The 20,713-nt window shown below is 42.9% G+C and overlaps 1 protein-coding gene across 6 annotated transcripts in view; it reads left to right on the top strand.

Annotated features, from left to right (window-relative positions):
• MYT1 (myelin transcription factor 1) overlaps positions 1-20,713 on the top strand; it is a 114,228-nt gene that overhangs the window by 83,141 nt on the left and 10,374 nt on the right. For 3 of the 6 annotated variants that reach the window (XM_037877061.2, XM_043527188.1, XM_037877063.2), the window contains exons 14-19: positions 337-491; positions 2,214-2,312; positions 4,456-4,518; positions 4,678-4,746; positions 11,583-11,645; positions 12,212-12,295. In XM_037877061.2, coding sequence (XP_037732989.1) covers positions 337-491; positions 2,214-2,312; positions 4,456-4,518; positions 4,678-4,746; positions 11,583-11,645; positions 12,212-12,295 — 533 coding nt within the window. The remainder of the gene's footprint in view (positions 1-336; positions 492-2,213; positions 2,313-4,455; positions 4,519-4,677; positions 4,747-11,582; positions 11,646-12,211; positions 12,296-20,713) is intronic. The other 3 variants (XM_037877062.2, XM_043527189.1, XM_043527190.1) reach the window with 2 other exon arrangements.

The following is a 20,713-nucleotide window of genomic DNA, read 5'->3' on the forward strand; positions in this document are numbered from 1 at the left end:
AATTCCTGACAGGAAGGATGATCCAGTGAGTAGGGTGCTAGCCTGCAACTTAGGACACCCAGGGTCAATTCCCTGCTCTACCACAGACTTCCTGTGTGAACTTAGTTAGCTGCTTAACCTCTCTGTGCCTCCGTTTCCCATTTAAAAGGGAATAATAGCACTGCCCTGCCTCCCAGGGCTGTTGGGAGGATAAATATACTAAAGATTGCAAGGAGCTCAGATGATGGGAGCTATAGAAAGGCTACGATGGACAGATGGACTCTTTTGATCCCTCAGCACTGCCATGTTCACAGCATGTGGATCAGTAAAGATGTTATTCCCACTGGTTTCTTACAGTCAGAGCCTGCAGCCCATTCTTTTGCCTCCTCTGAAGCAGATGAGCAGGAAGTATCAGAGGAGAACTTTGAAGAACGGAAATACCCCGGGGAAGTTACCTTAACCAACTTCAAACTTAAATTCCTTCCCAAGGACATCAAGAAGGAGCTACTCACGTAAGTCCTGCCTCTTTGACGGCAGAGCCCAAGTGAAATGTATAAAATGCGCAGGACAGCCAGGAAGGGTGGGGAGGTGGGAATCAGTTAAAAAAAAAAAAACCACAACTAAAATGTTCAGCATTGTTTCATACTGTGATGGTCTTATTTAATCCAAACACTTCAAACCAGAAGCTTCAAGAGAAATTTCAGCCTCTGACTACTTCTGATTATCAAGATGAAGGGTTATCCCAGACGGTCTTCCTGGACCTGTGTAATGATTAAAAGAACCGAGTTGAAAGCTCTTTAGTCCCAGGATTCATGAAAATGGCTGTGAACGCATAATTTCCGAGACCATTTTCCCAATATATTTCCCCTTAAAATTAATACTTGTGCAGTGATCGAGGGAAAGAGTTTGCCCAGTCCCCTGCCTCCTCAGGTACGAGATGCTAAACTATTCTTTGACGTCAATGTGGCCAAGGGATCTCGGTACCTCCCAGCTGGTGCTCAGAACCCAGTGCCATCACGCCCAGAGTTGAAAAGGCAGGTAAGTAGGCAGTCTAGCAGCCATCTCAGCTAGTGGAAGTGAGTGAGTACAGAGCAGTGAGTACAGTCCCCATGAAGAAAGCTATAAAGACTCTGCAATGTATACTATTGAAACAATGCAAGTGTATACTATTGCACTGTGTGCTACATTTGAGAGGGCCCTGAACCAAACTCCAGACCTGAATGCCGTAGAAACTTGGAAAGTTTGGATCCAGAACTTTTCAGCTGGATCCCTCTCCTTAGCAGACGATGAAGAATCCTGGATCCGTATTGCTCATGTGAACAAAAGGGGAGAATTCAGATCCTGATCCAAACTTTGCAGCTTGGACCCAGCTCTTATCTAAAGGAAGGCTGATCCCTGAAGTAAAGTAAACTTGTCAATGGAGCTATTATTCCTAGGCTTATTTCCAGAGTAAGTCTGACCTTTTAAAAAAATATAAGGTAGGAAGGGCCCAACAAGCCTTCATTTCGCTGACCTCTTTCAGTCCAGTTCATTATTTGGCAATGCAAGTGGGAGTTTTGAAGGGGAGTATGTGATGCTGAAAGGAAACGGGGGATATGTGGAAGTCCCAGGTGAGCAGAGGAAGAGGGGAATGAATCCTCCCTACATGAGCAAAACACTTCAAACAATCCCCATAGGCAAAATTTTAAAGGTTTTTTTTTTCAGAAATGGCGTGAGCATCAATTTCTGGGGTGGGTAAGCCAAGTTCTCCCTGACCCCTGGCAGTATTCAGAGGGAGACTGTTTCATGGCAATGAACAGCTCTGGAAAGGAATCTTCCTGGCGTTCTAGGCAGCTCCGAGCTTCCTTTCCATACCAGGGACACAAGTCCTCTTTGATCCTTCTGCCATCATCTTGAACTACGGTGCACTGCATGCAGGCCATCCATGAACAAACTCACTTGTCATGTAGATTTGAGTTTTTATGTCCATATGGTCCCTGCATCATCTCAAGATGCTGGTGGCAAGTGTCTGGGAAAGTGTTGCCCATTTCTGTCTCGTTTATGGCCACCCTACGCATACAAGTCACTAGTGCCACACAGCAATGTATATTGTTGGTTGAACATCTGCAAGTTAATCGTAGTTCCAGTGATTATATATATATTTTTTGTTCCTGTGAGAGGGACTTGAGGTTGATTTTCCTTTCTGTATCTTGGTGTGAGTAACCTTTGCATGTGCCCCTTGTCCCATAATGCAGAGGGAGTGGAGGCAGCAACAGCAGAGGGTATAAAACAAGTTGTTTTGTGGGGCATCAGAAACGGGAGTCCCAGGACCATCATCATGGACAAACTATGAGGTAGTTGTCCTGCCCTAGTACCAAGATTCTATCCAGTTCCTGTGCACTGTGTATTGATGTGGGTTGCTTCTTTCTGTGTTCAGAGTACAGCCATCTCCTCCCCGCCCCAACCCATTCTTGGTATTTCTACTTTCCACCACCCTCAAAGGTGCCATGTTTTGCAACCCTCTGACCAGATCCTGTCATTATTGCTTTGTGCATCTACCATGGTTGCTCCAGGCTGATGCAAGACACTCCCTCCCCATAAGGGTTGAGAACATTGTCTTTGCAGGACTCCCTCAATCCCTTCAGCTTGGGCAGTTAGGGACAGGACCAGGCCCCAAATTTGGAACCATGAATAATAGCATCTAACACTACCATTAAGTCACTGAGCTTGTTTCTATGCAGAGAGCTGTACCATGGCTGGGCAAGCTGTGCTATGGAAAGGCAAGGAGGGATGCCATATTGCAGACATGCCGAGGCAGACACAATGCCTGTGGCCTGCTGTGGGAATTCACTGAGAAGCAGATCTTGCACCTGTCTTTGGAGGTGTAGCTTGTGCTCCCCCAGCACTGGCCTGGTGGGCTTTTCCAGCATCCAGGGAAGGGAAGCAAACTCCAAGCCCAAGTCCTTCAGAAGGCCCTTTCCGCGGGGTGCTTTTTATTGTTTACCACGATAGTCAGACAACAGAATAAAACAGCTGCTGAAATCACTGACCATAATACCCAAAGGCCTCAAGAGGTCACGATCTTCCCCTGTGATATCCCTGGACCCAGCTTCTTCTTCCTTATATGCTCCATCCAAATGTGTGACAGGTAGGGATCGCTTAACCCTTTCCAAGTTGCTGCTTTTACTTGGTCACATGGCCTCATTCCACTAGCCACCGGAAAATGGAGACGGGGTCATGGCCATGTCCCGACCCATTTGGCATATCAACCACTGCTGGTGGCACTCTGGCTCTCCCTGCGTTGGTCCTTATGGAGCACAAGGGATGGAGGAAGATGGCTCCCTAGAACCCCCACCATACCTTGCATGCAGGGGGAGCCAGAATCCAGCCCAAAGTATTTCATTAGCACTAATTCCCAGATATGGTCCTGAACCCAGGAATCCATATTTGAAGACTGTGTTTGGCTACACTGTATAGTAAGCCCCACCGTATGCAATTGTAGCTGTGCAATCACGTACAGCATTATGGATTTTATTTCCTGAATATCACAAACCCACCACACCTGTCCCATTGCCTATGAGATTCACTGGGAAGCAGTGGGGAGGTAGAGAGATATAAAACAAAGCCAAGATAAACCATCTCTCTGCAGCATGCCCAGCTCCAGCTGTTAAAGAATTATGAGTGAAACCCCAGATATCATGAGATTTATTTTTTAAATTGAGGTCTTTTAATTTGCCTTCAGGTGATGGAACATTTAGGATTCAGGCTTTTCTCTGCAGCCTTAAGTGCTAGAAACTGAAAGAAAGAAAGCTGTAATAACTAGACCATCACCTGTCAGGAATGGTCTAGTTATTTTCTTTAGTCCTGCCTTGAGTGCAGGAGACTGGACTAGATGACCTATTGAGGTCCCTTCCAGTCCTACACTTTTATAATTCTATGAAAGCTGAGATTCACAGATAATCACCTGATTCCAGCAGCTGCGGGTTCTAATAAAATGTCACAAGACTGTGATAAAAACCACGAGAACTGGCAATACTGAGTCTGTAAAGCTGGTTTTCCATTTACAATGCCATTAAGGCTGGTTTAGTTCTTCCTTTTAAAAACACAGACAAAAACAAAATACCCCAAGCAAACAATCTTTTTACTCATTCTTCATATTTTGCCACAAATTCCTTCAAAGAAGGAAAGGTCGCCGTGGCCTTTTGGGAACAAAGGGAAAGAGAGCAGGCCAAAAAGGAAGCAGTTGGTTTATTTGTACAGATTTCTACCGGCTGCTAACACTAATAAGTAAATATCAAGGCCAAGGCTAAGTTGTGCTAACAAAATCCAGAACACACCCCGGTATTTCACCTACCCAAAGACCCCTGGCCCACACACCAACCAAATTTATTTTATTTTTCACCCAAGAAAGGTTTCTTCCCTGTTTTTACCCATGCATGAATCTTTCAATGAGTTTATTTCTTTTTGGCACTTACACTTTTTATTATTTTTGTTCAGTTGCCCTACCCCAGGCTGTGATGGCAGTGGACACATCACGGGAAACTATGCCTCTCACCGCAGGTTTGTTGACCTACCATTTCAGGTTCTGACTCTTTAGACTACATATTTTTTAATCGTGTGGATGGTTTGGTTCTGTTTCCTTCTCCCCTTCCTTCGCCCTTCCCCTCTTTTTCTTAATTTTTTTGGGCTTATCCAGATATTCCATCTCTTCTCTTTCAGCCTTTCTGGTTGTCCTCTTGCTGACAAGAGCCTCAGAAACCTCATGGCTGCCCACTCTGCTGACCTCAAGTATGTTTGCGCTAAACTCAAATCTCCTTTTTTTTCCCCCTTGTGCTATGCTCTTGCTTTCCCCATACCCCTCATCTTTAGAAAAACCAATCAAAATCTGCCTGAATGGATCTCCAGTGTGTGAGCCAAACATCTTCCCTGGGCTTGGGGAGGAGGGAGAAAGGTTAAGATGGGATCTTGGTCCATGACTTGGGCTCCTAGGCACTGTGGTAATACAAATAATAAATTATAATAATATTAATAATAAGACAAGAGCATCAATGCTCAGAAAGTCTCATTGTGAAAGATGAAGTTCCATGAAGATGGTCAGATGTATGATTTTAACCCCGGGCAGATTTTTGTTGGCTGCAGTGGAAATGTGCTGTTTTCTTTTCACTTGGTGTCTCCTTCTGAGCTCCTGTAGCTAAGTAACGCTATTATCTTTGTCCAAAAACACTTTATATAGTGCCATAGATGTCCTATACAGAATTGCTGTTGGTAAAATACTTGTTACCCATCAGTATCAGAAGGAAGCTAGCTCTTTGCAAGCCACCTGACAATCTAATTACATGCGAAAATTTGGGGGATGTTCATTACCAAAAGGGAGAAATTTCCATACTTTCAATGGGAATTTGATTTGAGAAAGAGAGGGAGCAGAAGCACCATCATTCATAGGGCCAGATTCTCAGCTGCTGCAAATAGGTACAGTTCCAACAAGGTCAATTAACTGTCCCAAAGCATTACATTGGAGTTAAGATTTGCACTGTTTTCGTATATGATCCTGTATCAAGGAATCCATATTTGAAATCTGCATGCAACTCTAGTCTACCAATGGCTTCACCCCTCCCAAATCCTTATTAAGCTTGATGGAGCTACACTGAGTTACACAAGCTGAGGTTCTGGCTCAGAATCTTTAATAAGGGTCCTAAGGCTTACAGGAAAGTTTGTCAGGTTTTGTCTTAACTTCCCTCCCCTGGAAAATTCAGGCCAAACCTCTCTATTTTTTTTTCAAAGGTGTGGCAGGATACTTAATATCCCTCCAAGAAACATGGAAAATAAAGCGTTGTGAATCATTATTCTAGATATATTAGATGGAGCCAGTTTGTGCCGTTTGTTTTCTTGTTGGTTGATTTTCACTTCGGATTCAGCAAAGCTTTGTGTGGATATTACAAGGATTATTATTAATTGAATTTGTAGTACAGTGGCATACAGGTGTCTTGGCTGAGAGTGGGGTCTCATTGTGCTAGGCTTTGCACAGGCACATAGCAAAAGGCTGTCTCTGCCCAGCAGAGCTTACCATCTAAATAGGCAAGACAGAGAGGGTAGGAGGGGAAACAGAAGAATGGGCAATTTACTTAAATTTTCAAAGGTCACATAGACGGTGAGCAGCAGAGCAGAGAATCAAACCCAGATCTCCTATCTATACGCTACCTCCCAATAGATAATTCAGTAGGGCTGATTGAAATTTTTGCATTTAAACTATTTTTCTATGGAAAATTGGGTTTTCAACTAACTGAAATTTTAAAAAAAACCTATTTTCCAACCAAATCTGCAATTCAGCCTTATCCTAGGACATGTCTAAGTTGTGAGCCTCGCTTGGATGAGACTGAAGCCTAATTTATATAATTCCTGGAAAGCTCCTTACTCCTGCTGAGGCATAACCTACTTCTCTCCCTCCCCATCCTAATGAATGTTGTGCCTTCTTTAACATCTGGTCAGCTATGCAGTCACGCTTACCTGTTTAAATACCTCTAAATGTGCTAGTTAAGAAATATTGAGAGGCTTAACAGATACTCAGGTGTGTCTTTGGGTGAATGTATTATTGACTCAGAATTATCAGGCTCTTCACAATCACTTTTTCCCTCACTTGTGATCCTACAGTACCGAATTTCCAAAACATGGCTGCCCAACATGTGGCTGCACAAACAACAACAACAAAACTGAGTTTATGTGAGCATGTGCAACAAATGAGCCAGATGAGCAAATGTAAATTGGTCAATTGCCTATAGGCAGCCATTGTATCCACAAATACTATAACCACTTGCACTTGCAAATACAGTTTTATAGGTGGTCCTTGAGGCCTATGTGTTAAAAATGTGGCCCTGTGTCAGGTTAAAAATAAAAGTTATTACAACACGGGGGATTCTTCCATAATCAGACTGGTGTAATTCCTTTCTCTTTGCATTTTTCCTCATGTCTGTACAGCTTTTGGGGCCTCTTCCAGAAGTGCCAAGTTAAAAATAGGGACATGGCTTTTAACTGCACTGAAATACTTTGGGCCAGGAATGCTTAATGGAGGGACAGGAGGGGAAAATGGTAAATATTTTATTCAAAAACCTAGAGACTGTCCTACCTAATTAGGGACGTTAGGTATGCACAGCTGTAATTGCTTTACTACCATGGTACTAAGGCCTATTCCACCCCCTTAACAACAACAAAACCCCCCTGCCATATTCTAATACTACCCTTTATAGCAATATCACCTTGGAATCCTGAATCCGAAATGTGTCTCCTCATGGAATTGTTTTTTTTCCATCACAAGGCAGGGACGGGTAAAAGTAGTTTGGATAAAATAAGAACTGAGCTGAAACATCGAACTAAATCAAATTAAAACCTTTTCTGAGATTTGAAAAGGTGGTATTTGTGGTGTTTTTTCATTTTGTTTTGTTTACATGTGTTTTTCTGTCTTGACATTTGCCTCTGACATTTCCCTTTAGTTTTGGGTAGTTCTGGAAATGGAAATACCCATATAAAATGGAGGGGGAAATGACTATCTACCTCACAGAACTATTGGGAGGTCCAATTAGTTAATGTTAATACCCTGTTATGGAGGTGGAAAGCACAGTATCTATATGGTCAGTGCTAAGTACAATACAGATAATATTTTTCAAAGAACACTTTAAGATATCTTTATTTAAGCAATATTCCTCCATGCTTTATATAGTAGCCCAAAGAATGACCACTGGATTATTTCACCACTGCTAAGAAACATTAAATTTTATTAGGAACATTGACCATATTCGCTGTGGACCAGCAAAAAGGTATTGGTTGCAGGTGTATCTGAAACTGTAATTTATTCAGAAAATTTGTTGGTCAATGGACACCCCAAATTGACATTTTTCACCTGAACACATTAATGGTCTGGTGCTAACACCAACCTGTGATACAAACCAGAGGAATCCTGGCTAGCACTAAATCTCCAAACCTTATACTACAGTATTATTATTTGTCTGTGCTTCGATGCTGGTTTAGCACATTTATAAAAGGGGAAAATAGATTCCACAGGTATTACTCATATTATAGTGTCACTTTTTCCACAGTTCTAGATAAGGCTATGTCAGCAGCATTATAAATTCTATTTCAGGGGTTAATCTCTCAGATATAAAAAATTAGCTGCAGGCCAAAACATCCAGTACAAGGTATCTGTCAGGGATGATTTCTTTGAAGATAATTAAAAATAAAAACCAGATAATTCTCTTCACCTCTTAAAAGGCACTGAGAGGCAAGAAGGAATTAGATGTCAGTGATACGTATCTAAAACAATCCTAGAACTACAAAGAAATAGCTCTACTTTCAGATTTTAAAATGCTTAAGATCCTGGTGCCCTGTCGTCTCCCAGGCCTGTAGTTTGAAAGTTGTCCAAAGGATTTGGACATTCCAATCCCAAATCACAGCTGGTTGGATAAGGTGAAATTTTGAAATTTTCTGACAAAACAGGGATACAGTTTTCACACAAAATTTTTCTATTTTCCAACCAGCTCTAGTCCAAATGCTGAGGCAGCTTTCAAAATCTCAGCTTTAGTTGGTCTGGACACCTATAGAAAAGGTAGGGGAAAAAGGCATTCTCAGTATTTATCTTAGGATCGTGCAGCTTTAATCATGGTAGATTCCACGCTGCCATCCAAATGTATTGCCAATAAGATAGAGATGTACATGACAGTAGTAGGCAAAAACTAAATTGTTGACTGTGTGGGATGCGACTATGTAGCTGTGTTCACAAAAGATTGGGCTCAGGGGCCACATTCACATTACAAGTTTGAGCATTATTTTATTGGTACATTTTGGAGATATTTAAATAGCTGGGCATTTAGGGATGAATTCTACTCCCAGTAAAGCCAGTGGCAAAACTCCCATGGGGTTCAGTCACACAAGATCAGGCCCTTATACCTTAAAAAGAAGGGACTAAGAAAATGTCCAATCAGTGTAGCAAGGTTCACTCAACATGAGGAAATGGTTAGATGAAGGGTTCACAGTTTAAGGGTTTGTCTACCCTGGGGATGTGACCCAGCCACAGCCACCTGGATAACCTGAGCTGGTGCATCCTTAGTGTAGACAGGAAAAGCCACTATAAGTGTAGTTTTTAGTGGCGCAACCTACCCTGGCTGCTAGGCAGGGAGAGCTGCATTAGTGTAAATTGTGGCTTATAGCTCTCTGCCTGTCTACACTAAGAGTAGGGTCTACACCTGTAATTAGCCCCCAATGACTGTGTTCTCTAGTGTAGACAAGCCTAAGTGTAGGAGACTCGATCTTCAGAAAGGAGTTCTCTCTCTCTCTGGTATTCAAACTCCCATTGAAATGAATGGCAAACCTCCAATTCATTTCACATATCCCCAGTGAGTTCTCATTCAGATACTGAAACTTGACTCAAAACTTTTGTTAGCTAATTTGCAGGTAAATTACTTCCTCTGCTAGAGCTACTCACATCTTTTGTGTGTCCCCATGACAACTTTTATTTCTGCCACATTGCCTACAACATCCGCAGCCAAGCGTTCTGCTCATCACAGTTCATATTCCAACACTTTTTTCACTGCTTCCATGGCCCTAATTACTCACTGTTTGACTTGCTCAATTATCTCTTGCTTGGTAACAGTTTAAGCCAAAGCCAGCTTTCATGCCATTTTAAATGATCATAGAAAGGTTGGGAAATGAGCTGCATTGACGTGCTCTTATTTTTTTCCTTTCATGCTTTAATTTCATTTATGTTTTTGACTGTTGGATGCTGTACCTTCAGATGAGGCATAGCTGGCAAAAGCTGAGCATAAATGTACAGCCAATAATTTCTTTATAGCTGGTATAGGAAGGATTTGCAGTATTGCAATGTTAAAAAAAAGTATAAAAAACTCATGATGCCCCATGTGAAGTGACTTGGGCCACAGCTTAGGTCAATATAACTAATGTCGCTCAGGGGTGTGAATAAGCCACCCCCCGAGCAACGTAAGTTACACCGCTTTAAGCACCAGCGTGGACAGCGCTGTGTTCCACCAGCATTCCCACAACGAGCAGTGGTAGCTGGATTAATTAAGTCGACTAGAGACTTAATTAATCCAGCAGCGCTACAACGGTGATGCTGTAAGCTCTCCAGTGTAGCCATAGCCTTGGTGGTCTTGGTGCCAGCTCATGGTGAGAACAGTTCAACAGACAAAAGCAACCAGGACCCTGATTGGTTGTATTACCAGAAAGGAAAAGGACTGAATGAGCATGGAGACTGAACTAGCCTTTCACCGCTAGAGAAGGTACCGTCAGACTAGCGATAAGGCACAGTCACAATCAAATGGTCTTGTGGTTAATTTACGGGCCTGGGGTTTAGGAGATCTGGGTTCCTGGCTTTTCCACAGAGTAAACAGGAGCAAATCGCTTGACTTCTCTGTGTCTCAGTTCCCCATTTATAGAATGGGGATAATAATATTTCCCTGCTTCATGGTGGCACTGTGAAGCTAAATTCACTGGCATTTGTGAAGTGCTCGGTTACTATGGTGATGAGTGCATACAAATGATAATACATAAATAAAAATGACAATTAAATTACCATAGTGGGAACTTGCACTCTTGCAGCTCTCACTTTACCTGTTCTGGGCGTAAACTTGAGTCTCCAGAGTTGTCAATCCTGAGCTGAGACCTACTCATCAACCTCCTCCTGGCACTGGCTAAGATGATCATCTACCAATCCACGAGAAGGGAACTTGGCAGGAAGGTTTTCTGTGACTATGGGGCCTTCTTCCATTCCCTCATCTTTTTGTGTCCTCTGGGTGACATCCACTGCCTCCTTGGACCCCTTCACCGAGCAGTGGGGACTGTTTGGGGTTCTCTGCTTAGAGTCCCCATCCAATACCCTCGTTTTGAACCTTGTATCATTTGTTGTTCCATGGAATCAGTTGTTTTCTGGGCTGAAGGAGCAGGCCTTTTCTCCTGGTGTATTTAAGGTCACCCTCCATAAATTCATATAGGCCTGATCCGAGACCTTCTCATCAGCCTCGCCACCCATCAATCCAGGAGGCGGAAAGCTCAATGGGGAGATTCTGTGTGGCTATGAGACTTTTTTCTAGTCCCTTGTACATGCACAGTCCTGGGTAATGTTACTCTGGGTGGTATCCCCTGACTCCTCAGGTTCTTTCTTGGAGCAGTAGGCATTGTCCAAGGTTCTCTGCTCACCTTCTGATTCCCCTATTTTCACCCTATGATCTGCATCCACAGCCCTGTTCATTTTTGTATGTGTGTCCGCCTGCCCCTCACTCAGCTGATACCTGGATTTTGTTCCCACACCTAAAGAGACAGGCCTTCTGTTGTTTTGGGCTCCACCCACCAATCCCAATCATCAAATAGGCCTGAACCTTTCACTTCATTTTTGATTAAATTGTACCGCGCTATCTACCAGTTTTCAAATGGTTTCCATTTGGATTTGTGGTGTGAACAGTATGGGTTGTGTATTATTACGAACTATTTGGGGTGGGGGGGGGGCTGGAGGGAAGGTTAAAAGAAAGATGCATCCAGTTTGATGCTCTCCAGCTCTTCCTTTAAAGTGAGCTATCCTACTGTTTCATTCAAGCCCTTGCTAATCATTGTTTCCCATTCTTCCTCAGGTGCCCAACTCCTGGATGTGATGGTTCTGGTCACATAACAGGAAATTATGCATCACATAGGAGGTAAGGTCTTCACTGATATTATTTTGTTCTATGGCCTCTTTTTATTTTTTTCCTCTGCAGTGGGCAGAGTTGGAAAGTTCTGAATAAAACATGAATGTTACTGACAACTGAAGCCTATTTTCGTCTCTTTAATCTGACTCTCTCTCTTTTTTTTTTTTTTTGGATGTTTCCAGCATTTGATTAGAAGCTCTCTTCAGCAGAATAAAAGACAAAGGGTCAGATTTTAGCTGATGCAATGTTCCTATTAATAATGCTGCCTATTTATGACTTCTATTATGACTTTAGAACATTAATAGAAGCGATCTAAGCCTTCTGTTTCAACAATTCCGTTAAACATTGCAGTCTGTTAGCAGATATCTTCTTATCTAGACACCATTAATTACTATCCATCTCCCTCAAAATGTGCTCTTTTTTTCCCTCCTCACTTCTCCTCGTGATGTGAGGCTCCAAAATGAGCGAGATCAAAACACTACAGTAAATTCAAGGGAAAGATGAGTGAGGCAGGGGAATATTAGAAGCGGTAATTCTGCCAATGAGACGGGCCTTTCTTCTCTTTTTAAACATAGTCTGTCAGGCTGCCCCCGTGCCAAGAAAAGTGGCATCAAGATAACCCCCACGAAAGATGACAAAGAAGACCCGGAGCTGATGAAGTAAGTCCAGAGGAAGTTCCTGAGTAGATCCTTTCAGGATTGGAAACTGATCAATTTCAATAACTCATGCAGCATTACACCGATTTACACACGTGTGTAACTTTACACTATCCATTGATGTCAATGTGAATTCTCGCTGTGCCTAATGTTAAGCATATGCGTACGTCTTTGCAGGCTCAGGACCTTAATTTGAAGAGGTGATTGGGGAGGGAGGTAGAAATTGTAAAATATTTTCCATTTTTTCCCGTTTATTCTTCCCCACAATCCAAAATACTGTTGAAATTTGAAGAATTTTGACTAGTCCTACAGCTGGCAAAAAATAAAAATGGGGGACGGGGGGAAAATGTGGTCAATATTTCCCACTTATTTTCCAAATTTGAAATGTAGAACATTTTTCACCAGCTCAATTTATTAATTTCCTGACACCTTTTCTCTTAATACTTCGTGAAGAAATTGCTGTTCTTATAACTGACCAGACAGAGTTTCTGTCCAAGTGTTCTAGGCTTCCGTCTTGGCAAAGAGCAGTCCACGGGTGCTGCTGAGTTCCTTCAACTCCCATTAACAACAGTGGGAATTGAGGGCATGCAGCACCCCACAGGATCGGGCCCATGACAACACTGAACAAGACTTTATTAGTTTGACTATTTCATGCTGTTAATGTACGCTCAAAGAAGCGCTCTGCTCCTCCCCCCAATGGCCCCCGCACTTACAATAGGCCCTAGAGCAGTGGTTCTCAACCTATTTACCATTGTGGGCCTCATATGCAGCTCTCTGTGTTATGTGGGCTGCATCCACACAATATATATACTACCTGTATGGCCCTGAGGATGTCACATGGGCCGCAGCTGTGTGCTGATTGGGCCGCAAGTGGCCCGCAGACTGCGAATTGAGAACCACTGCCCTAGAGTCTCCGGCTGAGATTTTCAAAGCATGTAGGGGATTGAGAAATGGAGATTCTAAATCCCTTGGGCCACTTTGGAAAATCTCATCGATTGTGAAGTACCTTGTACTAGTTTGTAATAAATGTGTGACAGGAGCAGTGGTAAGTAACTGAAATGTATTTCCTAGCCTCAGTCACCTAATATGGGTTACAGAAGTTTAGGCCTCTGTCACATGACAAGAGTCTGATACCTTAAGAGACAAATCTTACAGCTTTGTACCAAAATGACCACAAAAAACAGTTGTTTCAGAATCCTACAACCCTTTTGTGGGAACCAGGAAGTGCAGAGGCACGTGAGAATAATAATGATCAAAAACGTTTCAAACCTCCAAACAGGTGTTTGGAAAAGTCTGTGTTTCCAACTCTCTTGATTTTACCACTGTGCTCCTGACATTGGGAGGGTGTTTTCTTACGACTCGAATCCTGGATTTATTTGATTGTGAGGCAGTCTCAGGTTTCAGGTTTTTCAAAGTAAGTTTCTAGCCATCGTGGCTGAGGAAAAGTTAGAAAACATAATCCAAGCGTACCCTAAAGTCTCAAACACTGGAAGGCAAATTAAAAGCACCCCATTTTTAAATTCTTTTTTAAAAAATCTCATTATTTTGAAGGCAATCTCATGGTTTGGAGGGGCCTGACTCATGATTTTTGACTATACGGGGTTGGTAATACTGTATTTTAGCCAAAATAATTTGCTCAACTCTAAATGGAAGCACCCAAAATGGGCATATTTTGTCTTGGCCTGAGTTCTGGCTTGTGTTTTTGTGGGTGTAAAGTTTGTCCTTGCAACATGTATTGCAGGTGAGTAAATCTGAGTTTTTGTGCTTCTATATTTCCAATTTCTGCCCTCCAGCAGGTTGATACATTAGCAATTTGTGCTCCCTTTTCAGCTGCAAGTGCAAAAATGTGGCTGTGTAATGCACCTAAAGTGCTGTGCAACTTTCTGTCATGAGCAGGGAAAATGGCATATTGCTACTCACCAATGGGTGTCCACGGTAAATAGAAATGCAATAACTGATAGAAAAGATGTTTAAAAACTAGATGATATTTGAGCCATCTGCTCTGCTTTTAGTCTTCAATCCACAGGAAGAGAAGTATTTGGTTAAATGAGCTGTGTGATAATTAGCAGGAGTTTATTAAAAATTAAGCAACCTATTCTACAATCTTCAGAAAAATCCTTTTTGACGTAAATGTTCCAAATTGCTAAGGGGAAAAAAATCCATAATCTGATTCCATTAACCAATGGCACAGAGAGGGGAGTGAAATCGAAAGACAGCGCTGGCAAAGTGCTGACTGTCTCAATTTTGGCCCTGTAAGTACAACAGGCAATCAGCTATGCCGCGTGTGCCATTTTGTTTAAATGTTTACTTCTCTGAGTTAGTCCCATGAGATCTAAAATTGGGCTGATGCTGCATGAGTGAAGACACAGGAAATTCAAATGAAGGCAGAATTGTGGGCAAAGTATGCAAAGGAAGCACAGTATAAAGGATCCATGGGAAGCTCCAGTCTATACATATGAAACTTACATACACGCACAAATATATATACAGAATAGATCACACATCAGTAAAAAGGACAAAGAGGTCCTTGGTTGGACCATTGCATCATTTGGCAATTGCTGTGCATGTGTGCACACACACTCGCACGCACAAACAAATACATACACACTTTATGAGGTCAGCTGAAATAACATATAGTAGAGCTGCTTGGAAACCAGAATTTTGACATTTCGGGGAAAAAATGGTTCCAAATCTGAACAAAAAGCTGCAATTTTAATCTTTCCCACAAAATGAAAATTCCCCCAAAATTCTGTTCAGAACCATTGAAGCATTTTGATTTGATATGTTTGAATCATTCTGTTTAGATAAAGTCAAAACTTTTAATAAGTTAAAAACAGGTCATTTCAATAATGTGGAAACTTTTTGTGAAGATTTTATCATGTTGGTTCATTTTGCTTAGACTTTTATAAGAAAATATTAAATATAATATGTTCTGTCTCTTTATAAAACATACTACATACAATATTAAAATGAATATTTTAATATACTATAAAAGGCTAAACAAATCAAAACGATAAAGTTGAAACAAAATGTTGTGCCACTCCCAAGAGGAACTATTTTGATGTTAACAACTCGAGCAGGTTGAAATGATTCAACAAGTTTTGTTGAAATGGAATCGTTTCAGTTTTGACAAAGCTGCGCTTTTTGATGGAAAGCTCTTCCATAAACATTGTTCGACCGGGTCTGTCATCTAGCAATTTACAGGTTAGATCCTCAGCTGTAAGTGAGAGATGCTCAGTGCAGCCATGGGGAAAAACGGGGTTTTGTGTTATCCAAAATCATGGGGCCAGCAGCCAGATTTATTCCAGCTTTCAGTAGCCCTTAGGGGCCATTTCAGCAGCTCAGTGAAGTAAAAGGGCACCATGGTCACACTCCCTGCTTTGCACCAGTTCCCAGTGGAGGGTGTGGCATAGGAGTTGTTATGCTGGCCCTATGCTACCTGCATATTCCCCCGCCCCCCATGTAGGGGGAGCCACAGGAAGCCAGATCTGCCTGTTTTAAGGTGCATTGCCGTGCTGGAAACAGCACAAAGTAGCCTCCACCTGGCCAAGAATCTGGCCCTTTATATTCAAAGTGCTTTACAAAGTTTTTCTAATGACCATCCCAAAAGCCCCATGGTGTAGGAGAGTAAGAATATTACCCCACTTTTACAGATAAAGAAACTGAGGCGGGGGAGTTAAGGGACTTAACTGAAAGAGCCTGGATTTTCTGACTCCCAGCCATATGGGCTGGGTAAAACATTGCACCCAAATGAGATCATGAGGGAAGACTCAGGACCCTCCTCCCCAGACTGGCATAACCCTTCAGCCCACAATCTGAGCAGCTCATCTGCATTTGCAAATATGCCCTCCTGTGTAGGGTAGCACATTTGTGCACGGCCCCAGGAGCACCCCAGGACTTCTTCCTCCTCCCCCACTGCTCCAGGAGGAGAATAGCTCAGATCACTGCACCAAGCCTCCTCTGCTAGCAGCATGCTGTTGGAGGACAGATCTAAGCACCACTCACTCCATGCCCCTCCCCTACTTGGCAAGGGGAGTATCAGACTTGCAGACCCAGGGCTCAGGAAGGCCATGCAGGGCTGTAAAGGGAAGTGAGATTTCCCCTTATTTCACTGTATGGGCTTCAATATCTGTCTGTCCCGCAGTTATTAACAAGTGGAAATGGCAATCAGAATAGAGGGAGCCCATTGGAGATGACTTGGGGGCAAAACAGCAAGAAGAGGAAATGATCCCTTTGTTGCTGAGTTACCTAGTCCTTGGGAAGTTAGCATTTTGTCTTCTCTAACAAGGTACGCTCTGGTGAAGGTCCCAGCAGGTTTGCATTAAAGAGGCTTAACTGTAATTCCATTACTCCATCTGTGTACCAAAAGGCACTTGGAACTGATCCGAGTTTTGCACATTGCCACCGAGGAGAAAGTAATTTAGTCCCTGTTGTTTTGTTGCTCATCCTTCAAGTAATTTACTACAGATGTGATTGAACAGATCACCTCAACCTTCAGCCTACCCCTGGCATAAAAAGAAAATAACAGAGACTGGCTCTCTAATTGATCAGCCATTACTAACACTTCAGTTTAATAAAAAAAATAAAGTCCAAGCCAGCTGTTTTGCACAATAAAGGCTCTGGTTTATTTTTTACAATAAAAGTGTAATGAAAGTTAAATTAACAGTGTAAAATATGTAACAGTTGGGCCATAGAGGCTGCATTCTAAATGGTGGTGGTGGTGAGGGGGGGGGTTTCTTTCTTTCTTCTCTCCGCCCTCACCCCTTGTACTCCTGGGGATTCAGTAATTTGCTTGTGATCATATAAAAGCAACGCGGTTATGAATTTAGCAAGGCTCCTGCTGGCAGGGATATTATAAGTGAATTGTGCTGCATTTGCAGATGATTAAAATGGAGATCAGCGTTTTTCAAATTATCTTGGAAAAAATGGGTGTATAGCTCCCTCCTCTGCTGTCAATTTCTTTTTATACAATATAAAAATAATAAAGGTAATCATTTCATTGGTGAAACGTAGGTTGTGATTTCCAGGAACAGCTCAGTGAATGTTTTGATAGGAATGCTTGAAATCCCTAATTACTTTCCCGAAGAGGATGATGGGGTTAGCTTTGCCATTTCATACCTACTTTATATATATATATATATATATATATATATATATATATATATATATATATGGCATTCTCCCTTGAGTAATAAACTTTTAACTGTATTTATAATTGACTAGCATCTTTAAACAAATGCAGACCACAGCAGAAACCTTAACAGATGCACCAGGTTTCCTTGAATGACTGAATTTAGTTAGCATGCCATTAGCAAGTGAGTTTGGAGGCGGGGGTGAGAAAGAGATTCCTTTGTAGGGGGGGCACTTTTCCACATGGCTACTACTGTAAGTTGTGGCTGCACTTCCATTATAAATCCCCACCTCCAGAACTTTATAGTCAGCCTTAAACATTTGCTGAAACATGGCCTATAGAATTGCCACAGGGTCACAATCCAGAAACAATAGCTATTATTACTTTTATACATCTTTTTAATGTATCTCCTTAGCTTTTTAATTCTGAGTGTCAGAATGAAACAATGAGGCCCCAATCCTAAAGTCACACCTTTGTACCTGACAGGTTTCAGAGTAGCAGCGGTGTTAGTCTGTCCTCCTTTTCTTTGTACCTGAGTGGGTCTGGCTGCGTGATGAAGGTCTAAATGAGTGACTGATTCCATGGAAATATTTGTGTTTCCACAACACAAAAGTAGCTTTTAACAAATTTATGATGATGCTAGTACATTCAAATCCCCTTGCCTTAATCTTTAGCAGAATTGTCAGCAATTATTGTCTTAACTGTGCTTGTTTGGGGAAAAGGGATTTAAAAGTCTGGATTTCCTGGCAAGAATGTCAGATATAATTTGCTGTAGCTGTGTAAAAATGGGTGCCCGTTGGTTTAGTGTTACCATGGTGTCCATACAATCATTCCATCACCTACGGGTAAAAAAGTCCAGTTTGATGACTGAGTGTCAATCTTTGGAGTCATTGATGTAATCAAGATGTGTGGTTTGAGAACAGGATTGTGACCTGGGTTTTAGTTCTTCTGTTGGAAGTTGAAAAGGATTAATGCTAATGTTCTCGACTGAAGGGATTTTTCGGTTACCCAGTTAACAGATGTAAACCAAATCTTTTTTACTTCCTTTTCTTACCCTCCAAGATAACTCTCTTCCCAGACTACAACGCAGTGCTGCCTCCCAATGTATCTTACTCCTTCCACTCCTCAAGATGGGCCAGGCTGTTCCCAAATGTGAGGAGTGGCACGGGAGAAAGAGGGTCAAATTTCAGGAGGAAGCTAGTCTGGTGTCATGAATGCAAGGCATGGCCAGGCTGCTATCAAACAAACGCTAGAGCCTCCACATGTAACACTAGCCTCTCGGCATCTTTAATCAAATTCTGTGCCCTGCAACTCTGTCTGCCTGATCTGTCAACTTATTATGAATGAAACATGTAAATCTTTTTCTCCTGCTCCCCACCTATGGGGAGACAGAGAGGAGAAGGAAAGGAGTGAACTGAATTTGAGAGATGTGCTTTCCATCATCCATCCATGTACCCTCCATTTGCTCTCCAGCCTACCCACCCTGCAATTTCCCATGCCACTCCTCCTCAGTTGTGATCCGCTCTTTGTTCAACTCCCCAAACAACAAAAACTTGCTCACCCAGCAAATAACCCCACACTTCCACCTCTAGGCTGACAGCAAATTTAAGTGCTCTTGGTTAATCTGTAATTTTCCCAAAAGTCTACAATCAATGTATTAGATTTTTTAAAAAGGGGGGTGGGGACAAAATTCAGCTGGCTTCCACAGTTGCACCCTCCCCCCCCAAAAAAATTTGCTCAACATCTATTTTGTGTTTGTAAAACTGACACATTGACCAACGTTGCCATTGTAGTTAAGGGGATACCCCATCATTGTGGCCCTTTCTATGATGCCTTTACATTTAAACACTGATTTATTTTTAAAAAAACAAACTAGAACAGCCAGTCAAAGTAAACCCTGAAATTGGTTTAAACATAAGTTAGGGTCAAGAGTAGGAGAAGCCGCCAGAACCTTCAAAGATGAGTCTTTCTCTCTGTCCCAGTCTCCTGTTGTTCCCCACGTCCCCCATTTCTGAGCTTCCCTGTGAATGTCTCAGTGAGTGCCAAATGCCTCACTGAAAGCAGTGGCTGATGTTAAATACTCACTAGTACGTGACGTGACGTTCATTCTGAGCTCCGCACTGCTGTCCCGCTATATACAGGGGAGCCAAACACTCGAGGCATTATGGCCACCCAGTCATTACAAATTGATGCCGTGGGCCCACAGTTGTCTGGGGGCTGCTGCTCTGCTCTTATCTACACATTGCACTGCCTCAGGTTCCTGTTTCTTTGCCTGCCTATCCATTGTAGTTCTTATCATATATTCCCTCTCCTCACAAAGCTCTCTGTTATTTATGCTTTGTGCTGGACCCATCTCCTGCTCCTGTTACTCTTTACCCTTGGCAACAAAAGGAGCCAGTGTAAGGAGATGACTTATTGTTGGCCGCTGTCCTGTGGAGTAGCTGCTATGCAGAGGGCCACACATGCCAAAATCTCTACAGCGCTGTTGAGTTATGCACTAGAGCTGCATTAGGAAAGCTGGAGGCCATGTCACAAGAAATCCCTTGGCTACATCAAAATCCATGGCGAGAAGACTGTAAAGCTTCAAGACCACAGCATTTAGGCCCCAGCTCAGCAAAGAATTTAAGCAGGGTGAGATTAAGGCTATAGGCCGCATAGGCCCATAGCTGGGGGGCCCTAGCTCCTGCAGGCAAGTGTTCGTGACAGAATCTCAGCTTTCATTTAAAAATAGTAGAATACCTCTCTAGCCCTCGTGGTTGCAAAGAAAAGTCTGAAGCATGAAAGGAGCATAATCGATGCAGTGGTGTCTGCACAGCAGAGCGTAGCTGCTGGGGAGCCATGCCCCACCCAGGCCCACCCAAATCTGAGCAGGGGCATAGTGCTGCCGGAGCGGTCGGGAGCATCGCTTCAGCACCTGAAATCCAGGACAGAGCGATGCGCCGTCACTTCAGAAAGCTACGCTCTGGCAGCTCTGCCTTGTCATTTTCTAAACCACACCCCCCTCATGCCTGGCGGGGCAGGCCTAGCCCCGTGTCTAGCGGTATCCGGTCCAGGGAGGGGATGGGGCACTGCGGCACGAGGGCCCTACCTGCACATGGACCTGCAGGTCACTTGATGCTGTGGCAGGCTCCTTTGAGAGCCCGCAGGCTGGACTGGGGAGCTGTTGTGGGGAGGGCTTGGTCTCCAACCTCCCAACCCACCCTTCAGGCTTCCCCTCCATTCCAGGCCTGGATGGAAATTGCACAGTGACACCCCCCCCCCCGCCCCACAAATACCAGGGAGCTCATCTT

This window comes from Chelonia mydas, chromosome 13 (assembly GCF_015237465.2).
Source record: "Chelonia mydas isolate rCheMyd1 chromosome 13, rCheMyd1.pri.v2, whole genome shotgun sequence".
In the NCBI taxonomy this organism is placed as follows: Eukaryota; Metazoa; Chordata; order Testudines; family Cheloniidae; genus Chelonia; species Chelonia mydas.